The sequence below is a fragment of the Natrix helvetica genome, assembly GCF_964273705.1.
Source record: "Natrix helvetica genome assembly, chromosome: 2".
Lineage (NCBI taxonomy): Eukaryota > Metazoa > Chordata > Lepidosauria > Squamata > Natricidae > Natrix > Natrix helvetica.
In genome coordinates this window covers 229,085,309-229,106,249 of record NC_138552.1, presented here as the reverse complement: position 1 = coordinate 229,106,249, position 20,941 = coordinate 229,085,309, and the positions used below count along the sequence as shown (strand labels likewise).

The following is a 20,941-nucleotide window of genomic DNA, read 5'->3' as shown; positions in this document are numbered from 1 at the left end:
AACACCCCTACATAGCATGTAAACAGAGTGCCAGGCTCTTGTGCCTTAAAGATGCATTAGGTAGCAGAATCAGGGAGCAGGGATTGGGCTAACAAAAACTCTTTCCAGATGTACACTTGCTCAAGCTTGAAATAGATCTATACTAGTCTCCCTTTATTTATTTATCAGCACAAATACAACACAAATATAAAAAGGCAACATTAAAAATAAAAATATGGTTTTCTGCCTGGATGGTCCTCTGTAATGAGCCAAAGGACAGAAAGGGGGAGTAGTGAGCTCCCTCCCATATTTGGGCATACCAGGGGTTGTAACACAAATACATATATATATGTGGCTTAGTGGCTAACAAATCTGCCTAATATGTAACACAGCCCAGGTTCAAATCCCAGTAAGGGTATGGCTAGCTGGTGAGAGCTAAATAGCTTGAAATAGATCTATACTAGTCTCCCTTTATTTATTTATCAGCACAAATAGAACACACACACACAAACATATATATACAAGACAAGATTGCACTAGTATGAGCAAATTAGCAAGAATAATACCAATGATGATCAAAACCAGTTGTTGCCTAATTTTCTTAACAAACCTGCTTGAAGACTACTGATTAATAGCTTCTTAAGATTCTTTTCCCAAGACTAAACATAACATAACAACATACAATTCAATTTTCTTGATGAGTTTCATTGATAGCTGGGAATTTCTGGGAGTTGAAGTCCGCCCACCTTAAAGTTACCCAGTTTGAAAAACACTGTCCTAATTCCTATACAGTTTCCCCTCAACTTAAGAAACAGATTCAGATTCTGGAGGATGGTCTCTGATTTTGTAATTGGAAAAGGAAGCTTAGCTCTTCCTTCTGAAGTGGAAGGGCTGAATTGTTGGAAGAAAAATCCAGGTCCAGTTACAAGTTGGGAATAAAATGGAGGCTGATTGGAAAGATTCTGTTTATTGGTGAACAGAACCAACACACACACAGCGTGCAGTTCTGGGACAGCTGACAAAATGGAGTTGAGAGTGGGTGGATTTTATACCTTCTGGATTCCTATGGGGTCATGTTGGGGTCATGGCCGGCTCTATAGGCAAAAGGGGAAATGGAAATCCTAGGGGTTTGTCTGAGCTAATCTTGTCAATCTTTGGCATGTTGCTTATTGTGAAGTTTCTGTTTGGCCCAGTCTTCCTGAATGGATTACCAAATCTGCATTTCTAAAAGCTGGCCTCTTCTGCTTCTGCTTGGGGCTGGTTTCTGCTTCCCTTAAGATGTTTTTTTCCCCATTTTTCTTTTAGGGGAAATATTCCATCCTGCCTTTTTAATATTCCCTAAAACATTTCATTCTCTAGGAGGGTGGGTGGATGCTGGCTTTGTACAGAATCTGGTTAATGGGGGGGAGGGGGCAATACCCCTGAGCATCCGTCAAGTAAACTGTGGACTCCCAGGGCATGATCTTCGACATTTGGGGTCAGGAATTTCCACCCAGAAGCATCCACAAGATAGAAGTTTATCCAAAACTAGGACAGCCCCTCGGCTCTAGTACAGCTATTGTTTTTTTTAAAAAAATAATTGCAATTCTTCCATCGAACCCACCTGGATACTTTTTATGTTTCTCTCCAGACCCGGGGGAGGAAGAGGTACAGGAGAGGGATGCTTATGGCTCCTGCAAGGGATCAGCCCGCGGAGGGATTTAGTGTGAAAAGTGGTAGCTGCAGGCGCCGCCGAGTGACTGTCTTGGCAAGAGGCGGCGGCGGCGGCGGCTCCAGTATCGGAGGGTAGCCATAGAAACCGGCACAGCGCCATATCAAGCTGGATCCTTCCTTCCCCCGAGACCCAAGGAGGAGGAGGAGGTAGGACTGGCCGGATCCGCTCCGCGCGTCGGTCAAGCTGCGTCAAGGGCTGCAGCGGTAGCCGCGGGTGCGGTAAAAGCAAGAGGAGGAGGAGGAGGAGGAAGCGCCGGGGAAGGGAGGCAGAGCCCGCAGTCTCCGGGCCGGAGGAGTCGGGCCTCGGTTGGTGCCAGAGGAAAAGCAGGTGGGGCGGCGCGGAGAGAGCAGCAAGGCGGCGATGACGACTGGAGCTCTGCGGATTGGAAGAAGCGCGCAAGGGTTTCTTTGAAACGGGAGAAAACCCGGAAGATACACGGCGGATCCTTCACCGGCGGATTCCCGGTTCCCGCTTCTGCAGAATCCAGAAGATCCGCCTTGCCCCGGATTTTTAAATCCTGGAAAGACTTTGGCTCTGATTTGGATTTTGCATTTCTTATTCCTGGCATTTCTCCTGCGCCGCCTATCCGTCCGCTCACTTTTCCACCCATCCTTGGAAATGGAGCGCGCTCCCTTTCCCCCCTGTCTAGACGGCAGGCGCTGTTCACCTCCGAGCTTTTAACTCGGAATTTACTTCCATGCAACCACGCGCCTGGATTGATGTCTCTCCGCGGGTCCAGTTCGTGCAATACGCCCGGCAGGATTTTTTCCGAATTGCAGATTGTTTTGATCAATGCATTCCTTTCATTTAAAATCGCATCAGTCCTCCGATTTTACACAGGATTAAAAAAACTGTCGGCTCACTCCTTTTTGTAACGCTCTGCTTTTCTCTTTTTAAACTGGGTTGCAGAGCGCTCCCGGTGCGCTAACCTGGGTTTCCCATATTTTTTGGAGTGCAGCAATCCAGATTAACGTAGTTCAACTGCGGAAGGTGTTTGCTGGTTTTCAGAGCGATGTTGCCAGGATCTATTCAGATTTCTGGGGAGACTTTATCCAGTGCAGAAATTCGGGATATTTGTGAGAGCTTGCGGGAGAACTCCATCAAACTGCTTTCCCTCCGGGGTTGCCAAATTTCCGATAGAGATTTCGGTCGCATCTGCAAGGGGGTGGCAGAGTCTCATTCCTTGGCTCAACTTAATCTTAATTTAGGGATTGTTTCCAATATCAATCGGGTCAAGCAATTGGCTGAAGCTCTGAAGACAAACCGCTCTGTCCAATCTTTATTGTGAGTAGGCCCTCCTATTAGTATCAACCGAGAATGTTGCCTCTTACTCCAGGGGTGCAAATCCTGCAGGGCAAATGCTGTGCTGGTTTTTTTAAAAGTTATGTTTCATTGACTTAAATGTACTCAAGCATGAGGGAGGGCTACTATAATTCCTTAGCGTAGTTCTGTTATCCTTTCAATATTGTTAAATGGTTATTGTTCCAAAGAAACATATATTCTTGTCCTGGGAGGCGGGATTTTAATGCATTTTAAAGAACCAGGGGTCATCCAATCCTAAATATTGATAATCACAACAATTGAATTCTCCAGAGTAATAGGTAGTCTTTAGTAAATGCCACAAATTAGAATGTTTGCTATTTGGGCTGGAGCTGATAAGAACTCAAAATCCAATCGATTTTAGTAGGAATGCAATTTTCCACCATAGACACAAACATAGACCTATATTTTGCCATTTTGTTACATTATGTTGGTGGAATAGTTAAATGAGCTTCCAAATCTTGCATTCATTTTCAGGGGAAGTCTGAGACAGACCTCTTAAATTTATTATAATTTTTTAAAAAGCTGCTTTAGTCCCTATAATTGCAGGTTGTTAATTGGTTCTGGTAGTTGCAATGAGTACCAAAAACTATGAATACCAAATGCATTTTTTCCAGAAGGAATAATGTAAATAAATTTAATGCATTCCCAAACCAAAGACAATGCACATTTTAAGGCAATATGTAAAAACATAGGGTTGTATATCATTACTTTACATGAGAAATAAACCTAAAAGCTAATAGATTAAATAAAATAAAAACTTCACTTTACCTGTACTAATGAGAAAAAAAGTGCAAAAATATACAAAATTACCACAGAAACTAAGACTAGATTGCAAGGGGACATGTAGAGGGCAAGAGCCACCCATGTGACTATTGGCTAGAAAGGGTAGTAAGTCGCAAGGCAACCAACACCGCAAGGCAACCAACACCAACAAGCTCTAGCTCAGCAATGGCGAACCTTTTTTGGCTCGCGTGCCATAGGTGGGGGGAGCGCAGGGGGGTCATGTATGGGTGTGCTGCACCCATAATGCAATGCGCGACCTCCAGTGCGTATGCACGCACTACAGGGGCTCCCCCCCCCCATTTTTACATGCTTTTTTTGCCCTCCCCAGGCTCCAGAGGCTTTATAGGAGCCTGGGGAGGGCGAAAACAGCCTCCCCTGCCTCCCCGGATGCTCTCCGGAGGCATCAGGGAAGCCTCCGGATAGTCCCTGAAGCCTTCCAAGCGCTCAAAACGATCTTCCGAGCACTCTGAAGGCTTCAGGGACTGTCCGGAGGCTTCCCTGATGCCTCCGGAGGGCGTCCGGAGGGGGCAGGGAGGCTGTTTTCGCCCTCCCCAGGCGCCTATAGAGCCTCTGGAGCCTGGGGAGGGCGAAAAATGTCTTTTAAAAAGGGTGAACTCAGCTGGCCAGCGCGTGCATGCGCGCTGGCCAGCTGACAGGGCAGCGTCTTGCGTGCCCTGACAAATGGCTCTGCATGCCACCTGTGGCATGCATGCCATGGGTTCGCCATCACTGCTCTAGGTTGTGTGTTGAATATCAAACAAAGGATAAGTACCATGTTTCCCCCAAAATGACAGGATCTTATTTTCTTTTGACCCCTGAAATAAGCACTTGCCCTTATTTTCGGGAAGGTCTTATTATTTTTGAGGTGCAGGAGGCGGTGAGCATGGTCACCTCAGGGCTGCTGCTGTGTTGTAATATTTTCAGGGGAAGGCTTATTTTAGCACATGCGCTCAAAAGCCCAATTCGGCTTATTATCCGGGAGGCCTTATTTTCAGGGAAACAGGGTACCAGGACAAAATTTTCTCAACAAAAAGCATGGAGTAACAAATCTGATGGCTGCCTCTGATACGGAACAGTTGACCTGAACTTGAATGCTCCTTATCAAAGAAACAACAACCCAGCAGAATGTTTTACACCTAAATTAAAAAGTAACTTTCATGAACAAGAATCTACCTAAGAAAAGTCTCAGGGGTGTCCAGCCTTGGCAATGTTAAGATTTGTGTACTTCAACTCCCAGAATTCCCGTGCCACTCTAGGTGGGGAATTCTGGGAGTTGAAGCCCACATGTATTAAAGTTGCCAAGATTGGACATCCCTGCTTTTCGAGATGACTTCCAACAAAAGAAATAGGCTCCTAACAAGACAGCTCAGAGGAAAATATATATCAATAGGCTTTTAGAGAAGATATTTTACCAGCATTTTCTCCTCCCTGTTTCAGAAGGCTCAGATGTTCCTATCCTCCAGTATAACCTTCCTCTGTTTTTCTACCAGTGCCTGGTTTTATTCATTTCTGAAAAACAAGTACAATATGCAGCAAGTATGCCAACTGGTGTTTGTCAACGTCAGCAACTTTTAAGATGTGTGGATGCTGGCTTAGAATTGTGGGAGTTGAAATTCACATATCTTAAAATTGCTGACATTGAGAAACACTGACGTAGGCTTATCATTTGCAAGTCAAAGAAAAGTGAGACTATAATTCCTTTTTCTTTATGCAGCCTTCATGGAAGTCCTCTGACAGATGCTGGTCTGGCCATTCTCAACCCAGCTTTATCCATCCATCCCTCTCTTGTGGCCTTGGATTTGGGGGATTGCATGCTGGGGGATGAAGGTATCAACTTGATTTGTGGCCTTCTTCCTCCTGATGGGGCCAAGTCAGGTAAGGAAGAGAGGAACTGTTGTCTTTTGCAGCTGCCTGGTCTTTTGCTCCAGTAAAGCAAAAGGGATTGTGGGAGTTCCTTAGTCAAAAGAAATTATGGTTTCTTAGTTCAATGGGATCAAACCAGAAATCTTCTGGTAGATGATGAGGCTTAAGGGAGTTAAGAATAAATGAGTTTCAAGCAAAATGTTTTTAAACATTTAATAAAATTATATTAAAAATGATTTTCAACTCTTCACAGACAATATTAAGAAGTTTACTTCTTTTCGTGTGAAACTAGAATGGGCTCTTGAAAATACACACACACACACACACACACACATCAGTGGTGCGTTCCGGATCCCGTTGCACCACGGCATCCACCACGTGCATGCATACTTAACCACCCCGCGATACTCCAGCTGCTTGGCGGAGTATTGCACAGGCGCTGTACGCTCCATGCACGTGCGTGAAAGTTCCGATCAGCTCAAATACAGGTGAGGGTGGGTGGGCCCTCTGGAGCACCATACCAGAACGGTACATGGTGCTACCAGCAGGCACTGGTACGCCCGCACCGGGCGTACTGGTCGTATGCCACCACTGATATGTATTCAAGGTAAACTCTGTACCCTGGAGATGTGAAGCATTCTTCTATAACATAAAAGGTGTCCTGTAAGTATCATGCATTTGTTTTCTGCAAAACAACTACATATAGCAAATATCAAATCTGTAATTATTAGAAATAGTACCAGAGAATGCTTGATTGAGTAAAATGCTCCTTTGCCTTCTCTGAATTTATAATCTCCTCTCCCCCTTATTTTTCACTAATTTCTAACCCAGATTCCACTAGGAATTCAAGAGTGGAAATGCTGAATGTATGTTCTGCTGAATATGGATCCTTGGTATAATACAAAAATAAATAGATCTGTGTTTATATACACATATAGACAGACAGACAGACTGAGACACACGAGTTATATAACATAATACACACATTGTAGTGCAGGGGTGTCCAAACTTGGGAACTTTAAGACTTGTGGACTTCAACTCCCAGAATTCCCCAGCCAGCATGGGAGTTGAAGTCCACAAGTCTTAAAGTTCCCAAGTTTGGACACCCCTGTTGTAGAGGCTCTGATTTGGGACAATCATATTAGAATGATAACATCCAAGCATAAAGTTTTGGTCAGGGCATCCAAGATTCAGTAATTGGCAATAATACCACCTTTTGGAGTTCAGTAAAGCCTGTAGAATTGTCTCAAAGAGAGATGGATGGATAAATAATACTAGAACGACTAAGTTTTGTTTGTTTTGTTTTGCTTTCTGTAAAAAATCAACTGAGCTAAATCCAAGACAAATTCATAATACTGAATGTTTGTTATTTCCAAGATTGTTTCTAAAGGATTTAAAGCATTCCAGTTAGATTAGGAAACTCAAACCAACAGAGGAAAGATTAGTTTAAACCAGGGGTGTCCAAACTTGGGAACTTTAAGACTTGTGGACTTCAACTCCCAGAATTCCCCAGCCAGCCTGGCTGGGGAATTCTGGGAGTTGAAGTCCACAAGTCTTAAAGTTCCCAAGTTTGGACACCCCTGGTTTAAACTAAGCATTGTATACATACATTTGAGCTCAAGCTTCAATTGTGACCACTCTAGACTGCTGATTGTGTATAATACATAGTTGTTAAGAATTTGGGCGGAGCATTTCTACCTAGCCAAAACATTATAGGGGCAGATCTGGGTACCCCCAACAGCTGAGCAACCACTTATAAGGCAGTTAGTTCTATTTACCTAAGAAAGAAAGATTATTTTGTACGCTTTCAACCAGTTTTTGCCTAATAGGAAACTACTGCTGTCTGGAAAGCAACCTACTGAGATCTATAAAACCTGATTTGCTCTGCATACTATTTTCAATTTACCTGCTGTGTGCATTTGGCTAGGTTTTTTTAAACAACCTGCCTCCGTTTTTCCATTAAGAAAATTGATAACTAAGAATTCCTCAATACACAATAGATTGCAGGGAAGCTATAAGGCTCTTTGATAAAGCTGATGTCAAGGAAAGTACCACTATATTATTATTCAAATATAAGCAAGCGGAAAGATGTCTGTTATATTATTATATTTTTTCTTTCCCAAGTTAGAAATAAATTAGACTGTGACCGTGATGATTACTTTTCACCTTCAGTTAAGGATAAAGTTTTTGAATAAGAAACCATCATTTGAGGTTGCTGTTAGTAATTGTACTTGTTTAAACATTCGTCCTTAGGAACCCAATCAGATGTTGATTTTAAATAGACAAAAGTTTCATAAATGAACTTCCTGATATTATGGTACATTTTAAAAATTAAGTGATAAGTAATACAATCTTAAAAGAAACACGGTGGCTCAGTGGCTAAGATGCTGAGCTTGTCGGTCAGAAAGGTCGGCAGTTCGACGGTTCGAATCCCTAGTGCCGCGTAATGGTCCCGTTACTTGTCCCAGCTTCTGCCAACCTAGCAGTTCGAAATCTTGTAAAAATGCAAGTAGAAAAATAGGGACCATATTTGGTGGGAAGGTAACAGCGTTCCGTGCACTTTTGGCATCTAGTCGTGCTGGTCACATGATCACAGAGAAGTCTTTGGACAGCGCTGGCTCTTCTGCTATGAAACGGAGATGAGCACCATCCCCTAGAGTAGGGAACGACTAGCACACAGATGCCAGTACCTTTACCTTAATACAATCTTGTTTTTCTGATTATCTAAAACCATAATAATCTTCCCCGGGAACATATAACTACGGTATATATGTTTATTTAATTGAACACTGTTAACATCTTGCCTAATTATATAGTCTCTATAGTACAGTATGTTTGCAAACATTATCAGTTCAGCTGCTCAGACATGCATTCATATGGAGAAGTGTAAAATGCTAATCAGCTGCAGGTGTGGAAATGTATCCCTAAGTCAAAGGGTAATGAATATATGTAACATTTTAAACTCATGTTCCCAATATAGCTTAATAAACAATCTTCTATTTTGAAAGTATATTTTGTTTATAGCATCCTGGGGTTGTAGACGAGACATATAAACTGTAACACAGGCCAGTCTGTTACATTTATCTTTTTAAATTGATAACCCTCGACTTACAACTACAATCGAGCACCAAGTTTCCGCTGCTAACAAGGCAGTTGTTAAGTAAGTTTTGCAATAGATATCAAGTGAATCATAGCAGCTGCTTATCGAAGTTGGCTTTCCTCCTTGCTTGTCGGAAGCCAGCCGGGAAGGTTACAAAACGTGATCACATGACCTTGGAGCAGTGCATAAATACATGCCAGTTGCCAAACACCAGAATTTTGACCAGTCGTAAGTGTGAAAAATGTTACAAGTCACATTTTTAGTGCCGTTGTAACTTTGAACGGTTACTAAACAAAAGGGTTGTAAGTCAAAGGCTACCGGTAGCTATCGTTTGGATTGGAGAATCAGAGAGTAGAACTTCAAATATTCCTGAAACAGTTTTCCCCAATCTTGTGCTCCAGAAGTTGTGGGACTGAAAGTTGCAAGATTGGGCCCTACTGGTTAGGATTTCTGTTCTCATTTCAGCACATCTGAACGGCATTAGCTGGAGAAAGGTAGAACATGATCAAATATTTAGCTTATTGTTGCATTATTGTGATAATAGAGGTGGTAAGATAACACTATTGGAGCTTGCCTCTCAGCCATTCAAGCAACTTGAGCTCCTTTTGCTCCTGAAAATATTTTGCTCCACTTCTAATTTCTCCTATACCTAACATAGGTTACCAAATAATTGTAGTACTTGTTTGAACAAGAGCCTGTTGAAAATACATTTTGAGGTTAATTGATCAAGGTTGGATACGTTTCACCTACATGAATAATTCAGTGATATCAACCCTGAATGGAAGAGGCTTTGTAAAAGTTGCCTTGAGGTCATCTTGCTTTTCTTTTATACCTAGGATTGAAGGAATTGACTCTCAGTGCAAACTCTGGCATCACCCCCAAGGGATGGGGACGTCTGGCTATTGCAGTGGCTCATAGTTCCCAAGTGCGAGTGTTGAACTTGGACTACAACCCCCTGGGTAAGAGGATTGTTTGGATTTGGATACTTTGCAGTGTTTATGTGTCCTTCCAGCTACTAGAGATCTTGCTGGTATTATACAGGTTACAACATTTAAGGCTTGCATCTTAAAACAAATCCAAATAATACCCAACGGAGCTACTTAGGCGGCCATTTGGTCTTCTCGGTTAGGAATCAAAGTCAAATTGCTTTATGCCACGGGTGCCCAGTTTTTGGATTTGCCTGGGCCTCATTGACTGAAGAGGAATCATCTTGGGCAGCGTATAAAATATGTAGTTACTGTATATAAATAACAAACTTCCTTTAATTTTGTTTTAATAAATAGGGCTTCATTACTCGTTGTCCAGGGCCTGATGCGGTCTGTGGGTTTGACATGATTGCCTTATACCAATAGTAATTTAAAAGCAGCTTATTCTGTGCTCTAATCAAGAGGACCTAAGGACTATAAGAAGGCTACTTGGAAAAAAAGCAAATTTGGCAGCTGGTAAAGCTGCTTTCTACAAAATCAGCCCAATTGTGCCAGCTTATCTGGTGTTTTCTATCCCAACCTTCTATAGCCCATTGTCTTCTGGATGTGTTGGGACTGTACCTCCCCCACCTGATCTTCAAAGGCTGGTTGGGACTTAGTAAATTTTCACTCAGGTCTCCCCCCATCTAGTTTTTTCCCCCTTTTTTTCCTTGTCTGTAAACCAGACCCATTTTGTCAGGAATAATCTTCCACCCACATGCTTAAAAAAGAAGCAATAAAAGAAAGCTTAAGAGGCCACTCCATAATTGAAAGCTGAAAGCACAAAACCAAACCTGCCATCATGTACTCTATTCTGGAAAAGTAGGACGGAGGTCTACCCCATTCCACACAAAGGAAGAGCATCAGAGCACTATTGGGCCATCTGGAACCAAGATTATGAACTTCTTCTGCAGATTCCGTGGCACTACCTCATTTGTGGGGTCATTGGCTGGATTCTATCCCACATCCTGTAGAACTTTACTGCTGGGCTTGGTGGACATGTTATTCGTTTCCCAGCTGCCGCTTCAAAAAATAGCAAGGCAAAGAGGAGTTCCAACAGTAGTTGCCATGGAAACTTCTTCTCTTCCCAGCTGCATTGCTGAGCTGATTTGGCAGCTGGTGAGCCAGGCTGCTCTGTACTAGTCATCCCATTAAAGGAGATAGATGTGAACATCTTGGCCATACTTGTGAACGCCCTACCTCACCTTGCCCTCTCAGGATGGATATTTCCCCCCACTTACCCTCCACACACACACCTCAGTTCCCAAGGAGCAGTGCATATCCTTTCATCTGCTAACCAATCATAAGCTGCTAGAGGGCTACTCAGAGACAAGGAGAGACAAGGATTACTCAAAGATTTGCACAGTGTCTGAGGATTTTATTTATTTTAATTTTTTTGCTATTGTTTGGCTATAGTTTGCCAAGGATGAAAAGCAGGAGGAAAAGGAGAATTTTTTTCACATTGCCTAGGATCCTGCACTGTCAACACACGGTAAAGTATTAATGCAGCATCTTCTTTATAAAGCTGCAACTATGGAATTCAGCATTAGGAGCCATAATCTGAGGGAAAGTGGAGAAAGTTTCAGCATTCAGATGACTATGGATGTCCCTCTCGTTCTGCTACTCTTGAAGTGGGTGCATCTGGTAGAGCCGCACTATGTTTTTCTCACATCTCCTGGCTTTCTCTTCCATAGGTGACCAGATAGCAGCGATGCTGGCTGTTTCAGTGGCATCCAGCCGCACATTAGAAGTTTTAGACTTGGAAGGGACAGGACTTACCAACCAGTCGGCTATGGTAAGGAAAGATCTCTTTTTGTTGCCCTTAGTCCTCTTGCCTGTCATGAAAGTCAGTGTGACCAACTGCAAAGCTTGCACATAATTTTCCCCTCCCCGTGTATTTTTCCTTTTCTAAAGGGACCCAAGAATTTACAATTACTTAAAACTGTAATGATGTGGAAGACATCCTACCTCCCCTTAGATTTGGTTTGATGTGAAGGGGGTGGGGTGGGGTGTTGTTTTGTTTTGAATCAACAAAGATGGACAGTCACAAGTGTTAGATAGGGTGAATTAGTGATAAAAGTACTGATTCTCTTTCGTGATGCAGAACTTGCTCTGTGTAATTATTGGGAATAGGAAGAAATACAACTGTTTTAAGTTAATTGGCCATTCAAGTCTTTTTAATCCCATGTCATAATAAATACATTTTAGATCTTGCAGGACTCGGTCTGAGTCGGTCACCAGAACCAAAGGTTTATTCTTCCAAGCTTTCAGGCTCATGCTGAAGCCCATCCTCAGGGAACTTCTCTCTTCAGAATGTGTGCATGTGGCTGTTCTATGAGTTGTATTTATATGATGCCTGATTGTGTGTGGTTTTTAGTTGTTGATTAGGGTGTTGATGACCAGCCATTAAGTAGTTAGCTGTTGTTTCAGTGTGCCGCCACACACTTGGCTCCTAAATACATTGTAAGCTGGTGGTGGTACATCAGCACTCCTATTGACTGGTTAGGGGCCCGTTTCCCAGGCTTCAATCAGTTCTCTGGCTATTTTTGTCCCTGCTCAGCCAACAATCTTAATAGCTGCAAAATTGAATGCATGTCCTTGTTCATTGCAATGAGTTTGGATCCTCTCATTTAACCGTTTGCTCTTGTTCTTGCAGTCTGGTGGTTAGCTTCCTCCCAATCTGTCACAGGGGCAATCCATGCAGGGCATCTGGTAAATTACTTTAGAAGTTTCTCCCACCTCCAAATAGCAATAGCAATAGACTTATATATCACTTCACAGTGCTTTACAGCCCTTTCTAAGCAGTTTTACAGAGTGAGCACATTGCCCCCAACAATCTGGGTTCTCATTTTACCCACCTTGGAAGGATGGAAGGCTGAGTCAACCTTGAGCCTGGTGGGATTTGATCTGCCAAACTGGCGGCAGCCGGTGATCAGCAGAAGTACCCTGCAGTATTGCACTCTAACCACTGAGTCACTGAGGTTCATGATGTTTGTAATACATTTCAGTTCTTTTTCTTTCCTTGGTCACCTAGAGACTAGAGTGAGCTCATGATGCCTCTGTTCTGACTCAATTCAGATCCTATTGGACATGGTAGAAAACTATCCAACAGCTCTGAGGACATTGATCCTGGCAGAGAACAACATTAGTCCTGAACTACAACAGCAAATCTCAGACCTTCTTTCAGAGGGAGAGGAAGAAGATGAGACTGTGAACCATGAAGTGATGGCCAGAGAGAAGAATTCCTGGATCTGTCAAAGCAGTAAGATTGGTTCCCTCTTGAGAATGGGAGGTGACACTGTGTGGGAGATTTACACGCTTTATCCTAGGATTTATCTTATGTGGAATTAGGATACTGCATTTTTTAATCTTTTGATTTATTTGGAAAAGAAAAGAATTTACTAGAACACTGGTCATTTAGTCTTTAGTATGTTTTTATCATACTGTAAAACTAATTTGTATTTCAGTCAGTTTATCTGACTTTATAAAGGGGAAAAGTATATTAAGCTATGTAGAACAGTTTAAACAGACCAGATACTTAAAATAGCCCACTAGTTGAGACTCCTAGTGATGAGATGCTTTTTCAAATATAGAGGAATTCTATATTTCAGATCACCACATAAATTGGAGAATGGCTATGTTCTCATTCTTGTAATATTGAAGTTTTGATACTTGTATCTCCAAATTGTATTGTTCTTTCATCCCAATATTTATTTGTATTAGCATAATTGGCATAGTTTATCTAGAACTGAAATTCCTCTTTCAGGATGAAATCTTAATAGAAGCTGATGGATACTAAATTTGATTATAAACTAATAGTTAATGCTTTCACGGAGATGGCAAACCACATCCAAAATCTTTTCAAGAAAACTGCAGGGAAGACTTCTGGGGAAGAAACGACAACCTGAAGATGGCACCACAAAAGGTGAAGCTGACCATGACAGAATGAAGACCCAGCAAGTAGACTGCCTCTCCATAATTTCTCTCCGGACAATGAGAGGACTTGAGATCACCCACAAGTGCTCCAGATAGTTATTCCTCATGGGGAGACCATGAGACAGTGATCTCAGTAGCTTTAAAGCTCTGGGAGAGGAGGGGATAGCCATTTTGTTCAAATTCCATTTGGCTCCTCAAAAAGACAATTGGTTTGTATTCCCCCTTTCTTAATCACCTTTGGAAAATGCTTGTTAACTGCTTTTCAGCAATTAGGGACTTTCGAATCACAAATTTTACAACACCTAGTGAGTCCCCTTCAATCCTTTGTGAAATAAGTTTGAAATAGCAATAGTACTTAGTCTTATATACTGCTTCACAATGCTTCATTAATTATATTTAATTATAACATATCCTTAATAAACCTTGTTTGTCATTGAACTTTTTTCTGCCCGAAGTCTTTAGTCCCCTCTAGTGTTTTTATTTCAAAATTGCAAATTTTCAAATTTCTATTGCTTATTTTTTAATAGACCTAACTCATATTACCATGAAAATACTGGGTTTTTAAAAATTATTTCCCAAAACTTTTAACAAAAGTCCTAATATTTCAAAACTCTCTGGTCCCTTAATTTGTTTGTAACTTTTTAAGATTTAAGTTCTTATTAAGCTTTTTGCTGTTTACCTCATTTCTTTTCATTATGCAGGCTGTTAATTTAATTTTGTATTGGAACAAATGTTAAGTCACCGGCTGGTTTTTACAAACTTGTTGCTTCGAAGATTTCTGGCAACTTTACAGTAAATACACTTCAAAGGTGTTAAGAAAGAGGGGCTTAATGAACCCGGTGTTCTTAAAAAGGGTTTGCTGCATTGGAGGATGGCCTCCCTTCTCTCCTGGTGCTGAAACCTGCAGGGAACTGCTGTGATCACTAGATAAAGAGATGGCTGGATTTTTACTGTTGTGATTTTCAGACAAAGTTAAAAGAGAAATTCACAGGCTGAAAATTAACCATTTTGCTTTTTGGATTTTGGCAGCACTATCTACGGGGCCGAACGGGAGATTAAAAAGTTGCCAGTGTCAATGCTAAAGAAACTTTTTTCCATTTCAGATTCTAGTTCCCAGATGGTCTTGGTAACATCAGGCCTCGGAGAAAGTCTATTAGCGGAAACAGAGATGTGAACAGAATGTCTGATAAGAAAAATATTTCCATGTACTGTATTTGGAAAGATCATGTATTGGTGGAAATGTGTATTTTCACACATCTTGTGTAATGTCTACTGTGCTTCTGAATTCATGTGTGCACAAAGCAAAGATAGGAAAGCTGATATGCCTGTATGCAAATACTGGGCTGTGTGACTGAAGATCCATATATTAGTCACCTTCCTTTTCCTACACTGGAACCAGATCCTAATTAATCAGTCCTTATCATCTGCTTTTGATGATTCAGTTGCTGTATTTTTATATTTTGCCATATTTAACTGATCTTTGAGAGAAACTGCATTTTTTTCAGATGTATATATTTATGTATGAGAGATATTCTTTTTATTGCTTGTATTTATGCTGAGGTAAAATTTTATAAAATTCACAAAAACATGGCAGAGTTCTGATCTGCGTATGGATGAAAAAGTTAGAAGGGAGGAGATGTACACTGAAAATAGTTACAGCTCACCTGAGCAAGTTATCAGTAAAACACTTTGGCTGCTTGACTCCACGTATCTTATAGTCTTACGAAAAGCAGAATGCTAACGTTGTAAGAACTTTTTCAGCCAAGTCCTACATCGAACTCAATTTCATGTACTTTGCTGTCTATCTTCTCAAATCCATTTTGATATAGTCTTTGTTTCACAAAATGACAATAGGCCATTAAAAATAAAAGCTACAACAATCACATAATTGATTGTGGAAATAATATTGATAAATTAATTTAATAAAATGTGATGCCACTCAACTCTCACATGATTCTGGGTGGCTCTTCCAAGTTGGGGCTAAAATGAGAGGTGCATAAAGTAGTCAGCAAAGACAACTTCTTGTCAGTGAATAGGTTGCCCTGCTCAGATAGCTAAGGCCAAGTAAGACACCCATTATCCATTGTCACCTCCCTATCCTGATTCAAGAGGGGAACACAGTCAACTATCAAAGCTGCAGACCATCAACACATTTCATCTACAACTCCAGAGGGTTCATCCCTATCCAACAAGTATCACAGGGGACAGAAGCTGGCAATGCTAGATACCTAGCCCTCTCTGTCTTCCAGATGGAATACCGGTGTTGAATCACATCTTCCTCCCTGAAAGCCGTGGGCCAGAGATCTCTAGCATCAAGCAAGAATTCACCAAGTAGGTGCAGATTTCCTAGATTAAACCATCCTACTCAGCTATGGAAGTGGAGATAGAAAAAAAATACCACTATGGATGATTCATAGCCAGATTAATTTACAGAAGCAAACGAGAGAAAAGCAGCACCGTTCTCCTCTTTTGTCCTCCTTTCTTCCTCCCCAGACTTCCATTGCAACGGTCAAGAACTAGGCTGATTGCAAGGGGAAGAAATATGAAACAGGTAAGCAAGTCATCCTGTCCCCCCACATGCAAATTTGGTTGAAGAGGAAGAGGCAGTTCTTAGATGGAGATGGTTAACATTCATGTGTCAAATCTATCAGGTTTTTCCAAAAGGCAGTCTTTCCACCACTGGAGGTGGGGGGGGGGGGGAGTAGTCCGTAAGTCCCTAGACTAAAAGAATCAGAATTGTTTGTTTCTATGGATCCTCTGTTAGATCTGTTGGAATTGGGTGTAAAATGGGGTTAGGGCTAGGATTACCCTAACCCTACTCCTTGGCCTACAAATTCTATAATTTTCCAAAGGGAAATTCCTGGACCTGTTCCCATGACACCTCTGATTTTGGAAGCTAAAATTATATAAAGATGAGAAAGATGCTTTTAGAATATCCAGAGGACAGAATGAAGATTATATAACACTGAATCCATTAGCTACTGTCTTACTCTTATACTAAGAACTTTCCTTGCCTATTCCATTTTCCCTAGACTTTTGATCCCATGGCCAAGGTATAATCATCATAGCAAGCCTGGTTTTATGGCATATAGTAATTACACAGTTTTCAGTTGCAGGCATGATTCTAATGTAGACACCAAGTGACAACTTTGGGTAGAATACAGGAAAGCAAAGTAATAATATCAGTCCTCACATTAGGACTCTTCAAACATGATAATCTATTTAGAAAGCCTCTAGAGATATGGATCTTGCTGAGATTGAAAAAAAAAACTCCTAACCAACCAACAACCAATCAGCATATGCCTAATCCTATCCCTAATCACCACCACCAGGACATCAGACTGAGTTTCCCCATTCCTTCTGCTCCTACCACATAAAGCAGCAACTGGTGGTCTTCCGGTTCCGGCGGCTGACGGCGACGGGCAAGTCTTGCTCGCCCCGCGCATCCCCGGTGGGCTTCCCACTCCTTGGGCACAGGACGCCCCGCAGAGGCGTTTCCTGCCGGAGGGGCGGCATCGCAAGGGATCCCTGGTTCGGCGGCAGCCGGCAGGCCCCCCCCCCCCCGCCTCACTCCAGGCACTGGGGAGCACGAAGGGGAGACGCTCCAGCATCTTCGCTGTGAGGCTGATCGGAGAAAAAGAGAGCAGAAGGATGCGGCTGCGGTGCGGTGAGGCGTGAATTCCCTCCATTCCTTTTAACAACTTTAACAAGAAAGTCAGCTGTTTAAACTTTACTTTCGGCTTGACTCGGAGAGGCGCGGCTGGAGGGAGGGGGATTCCTCCCCCTCCCTTGGACAGGCGGCTGGAAACGATTAAGCTCTTAGCCCCAGGGGAAGGAGGAGGGGGAGAGCCAACCAATGATGTCACGCCCCTACTAAGTGAATTTTCGGATTTAAACCTTAAAACGATGATCTGGAATTTTTGGGAACTCTGAACTTTGAAAACTTTAGTTGTTGCCTCTAAACCCGAAGCTGACAGGGCAAGATGGCACACTTCCGTTGTCTTTATGAACTGTGAAACTTGACTCCACCTTTAAAACTCCAGGCTTCCGGTCTTTGTCTCTGTGCTACTCAGACAAATCTCTTGTTGATTACTAACTTTTGAACTCCCTGGAGTGAAAAAATTTGCTCTACTGCCAGGGTGATTAGAAAAATCCTCTTCTGCCTGGACCCTCTGTCTCCTGGACTCTTCTGGCTGTTCTGCCTCTCTGATTGACCATTCTCTACACTGACTGAACTCTTTATTTCATAAACAATGTCTCCTAAAAGACCACCTCCTGGAAAGCCTGGCTTTGCTACCTCTGCCCCGACATCTGCAACCTCCAGTCCTAGTACACAATCAACGATAACAGCTTTGATGCAACCTAAATCTACGGAGATGGAGTTTCAACAAATGTTCCAACAAATCCTACAGGGGCAAGAGGAAATAAAAAAACAATTAAAAGAGATGAAAGAAGAAATTAAAGAGAACCAGGTTCAAATTAATAAAAACTCACAGAGACTGGATCTTTTGGAGGGTGGGATGGCTGAGATGAGGGAAGGGATGGAGGGGATGCAGAAGGGAAACAAAGAACTTGATACCCAGCAGATGAAAATAGAGTTTGAGAGAATGTCTTTTTATCTTAGATTTCAAAATGTGATGGAGGCAGATGATGAAAACATAAGGGACATCATGACAAACATTTTGGCTGAATACATCCAGAAAGAGAAACAACAGATGGGGTGGGAAATAGACCTGGTTTATAGAGTGAACTCAGCCTACGCTAGAACACACAACATTCCCAGGGAGGTACACATTAAATTTCTTAGAAAAAGTACAAGAGATGAAATTCTGAGTGCACAAAGGGGGCAAGCCTTGACATACAAAGATAAGGAGATAACCATTCTGAAACAGATCCCCAAGAAAGAGAGGGAAAAAAGAAAATGTTATTCGCAATTAGCGAATAAATTATACCAGAAGGGGGTGTGGTTTAGATGGTTGATGCCTGAAGGTATGCTAATATTCTGGGAGGAGACAAGAGTTAGAATTAATACACCCATAGAGGCACAGGCCTTTATGGAAAAAACCAAACTACTCCTAGAAAAACCTGATGACTCTTCATCAGATACACAGGACATGGGAGGGGCCGGAGCCCTGTCGGCGGGGGGAGATGGGGCAACACCGAGAAAGCTCAGATCACAAAAATGAGTAAGAAAATCCACCTGATATAAACTGATCGAAATTATTAACTGAATTTATATGCTGACTATATGTTATTACTTAATAATGAATTATGTGCAAATGTATACTATGAGTATGGAGGGGGGGGGGCGCACCTACCGCACATTGCAGTTGCCAAAATTTGTAACTTTTCCCCTACCTTTTTCCTTTGTAAAACATCAAAAAAACCAATAAAACTTTGTTATTAAAAAAAAAAAAAGCAGCAACTGGTAACAAGGGACACACATTATTTGGGGGAGGCACAGAAACCTCAAATGTGGCTCCAGCCAGGGAAATATATTCCCCCACTGGCAAAAGGGGAGAAGTATGCACCAACCACTATTTCCAAATAAATGGGAGTCTAGAATTTTCTTTCCTGTGGACCCCAAATAACTTCATATATGTATGGATTGCTTGGGACACATCTGTAGAATTGCGCACACAATCCTCTGTCCCATCTTATAAAATGCTGTGAGCATAACTATTGCAATGATTGGGTGAAGAATTTTTGGCAGAACAGAAGATAGTTTCTAGCAAGGACTAGAAACTGTCCAGATTTAAAATTCAAGTCTCAGGGATAGCTCTGGTATATCATAAAATGCCCTGATTTTGCTAAAGACCATTTGACTTGAAGTTCTTTTTCTACAACAGAAACAGGGCATCTAGCTCACCTAGGTGTTGATCGATATATACCAATTTAAGCAACTAATTCTACACAGTTTAATCCTATACACACACACTTATTTTTTGAAGCGTATTTTCGTTAAATAATCCTGGGAGTTGTCATACTGAAGCTGCTGGATAAATTGTATCTTCCCCCAGAAAGCACTGTGAGAATCTTCTGGTTCTGCCCTGGGTGTGAATAGAAAGAAGATATCACATTACAAAATCCTCTGTCCCACAGCGTGGTAAGTCCAATGTACCAACTTTTTCTTATTTAAAAATAAAATCCAAAACAACTATTATTAAAGCACACATAAATGTATCAATTAAAAAAAAATCATCCCCCAGGAATGTATCAACAACTATTTCAGAACCAAAGTGATATTACAATAGACCACCACACTTTTTTTAGTACAAGTGAAGATTGCAAAACACATTACAGAGATCAGGTGTGATTACAGCTCACTATTTCTACTAATTTTTATATATTGGCCTTCTATGTATACGTTCACTTTGGTTCAACAATAAAAATATTGTACAGTATTACCATCATTCTAGAAATGCTCTCTGAGCTTGGTTGTTTTCTTGCAGACATTTCATTACCAAACTACGTCACATCATCAGTGATAGAGGAGAGTAATATATCTCATTTGCAAATAAAATACAAAGACCTTGAAAACCAATAGGAGGCAGCAGTGTCTGCATTTTCTAATTAGGATTTTTCCAGTAAACCCTTGCATGGTTTATAGTGGACTTCCAAACAGAGAGGTTTTGGATTTCAAACTCAACCTTCAAAGTGGTTGAAGGGGAGGTTGATGTGGATATTAGCAAAACATCTAGAACAGTGTTTCTCAAACTTGGCGACTTTAAGTCCTGTGGACTTCAACTCCCAGAATCCCCAGCTGGCTGGGGAATTCTGGGAGTTGAAGTCCACAGGACTTAAAGTCGCCAAGTTTGAGAAACACTGATCTAGAAGGACTCATATTGGGAAGGCTGGTATACAAGTATATCAAGAATTTGAAGGAACTCTAAAACCTAAATACTGAAAATTAAAAAAAAAAAGAATATATGCTTCTACTTTACTAAGGATGCCTCATGCTACACTAAGGCCTTCAGCATCCTGCTAAAGACCAAAGGTCAATTGTTACCTAACTGATAATTCCAGAAAAAATAATTTAATTTGAATACAATCATAAAGGAAAGTTAATCTTGATGTAATTCACAGGTAGGGTTGTATCTAAACATTGCAGCAATCTTTTGCATTAAGGTGGTTCCAGATTAGATCCCTTGCATTTCTGATTAAAATATCAATTATCAAGTTTTGAAAAATACCCGTGATAGCACTTTAGAATTTTAGCACATTTCTATGCCTTGTTTCTGATTCAAGCCACAAAATAAACAACCGACTGCACAGACA

The 20,941-nt window shown here is 41.5% G+C and overlaps 1 protein-coding gene across 3 annotated transcripts; it reads left to right on the top strand.

Annotated features, from left to right (window-relative positions):
* Window positions 1-1,846: 1,846 nt before the first annotated feature.
* LRRC73 (leucine rich repeat containing 73) lies at window positions 1,847-16,327 on the top strand. 3 transcript variants are annotated; one of them, XR_014174467.1, is made up of 7 exons: window positions 1,847-2,977; window positions 5,514-5,674; window positions 9,599-9,721; window positions 11,422-11,522; window positions 12,806-12,989; window positions 13,494-13,652; window positions 14,767-16,327. XR_014174467.1 is itself a non-coding variant. In XM_081942335.1 (6 exons), exons 1-6 carry the CDS (start codon window positions 2,706-2,708, stop codon window positions 14,835-14,837), a joined length of 912 nt encoding a protein of 303 aa, XP_081798461.1. In that variant the 5' UTR covers window positions 1,847-2,705; the 3' UTR covers window positions 14,838-16,321. The 3 variants fall into 3 exon arrangements, 2 of the variants coding, with proteins under 2 accessions (XP_081798461.1, XP_081798462.1); XM_081942335.1 differs by lacking the exon at window positions 13,494-13,652 and having other exon boundaries at window positions 14,767-16,321; XM_081942336.1 differs by lacking the exon at window positions 14,767-16,327 and having other exon boundaries at window positions 13,494-14,739.
* The last annotated feature ends 4,614 nt before the right edge of the window (window positions 16,328-20,941 follow it).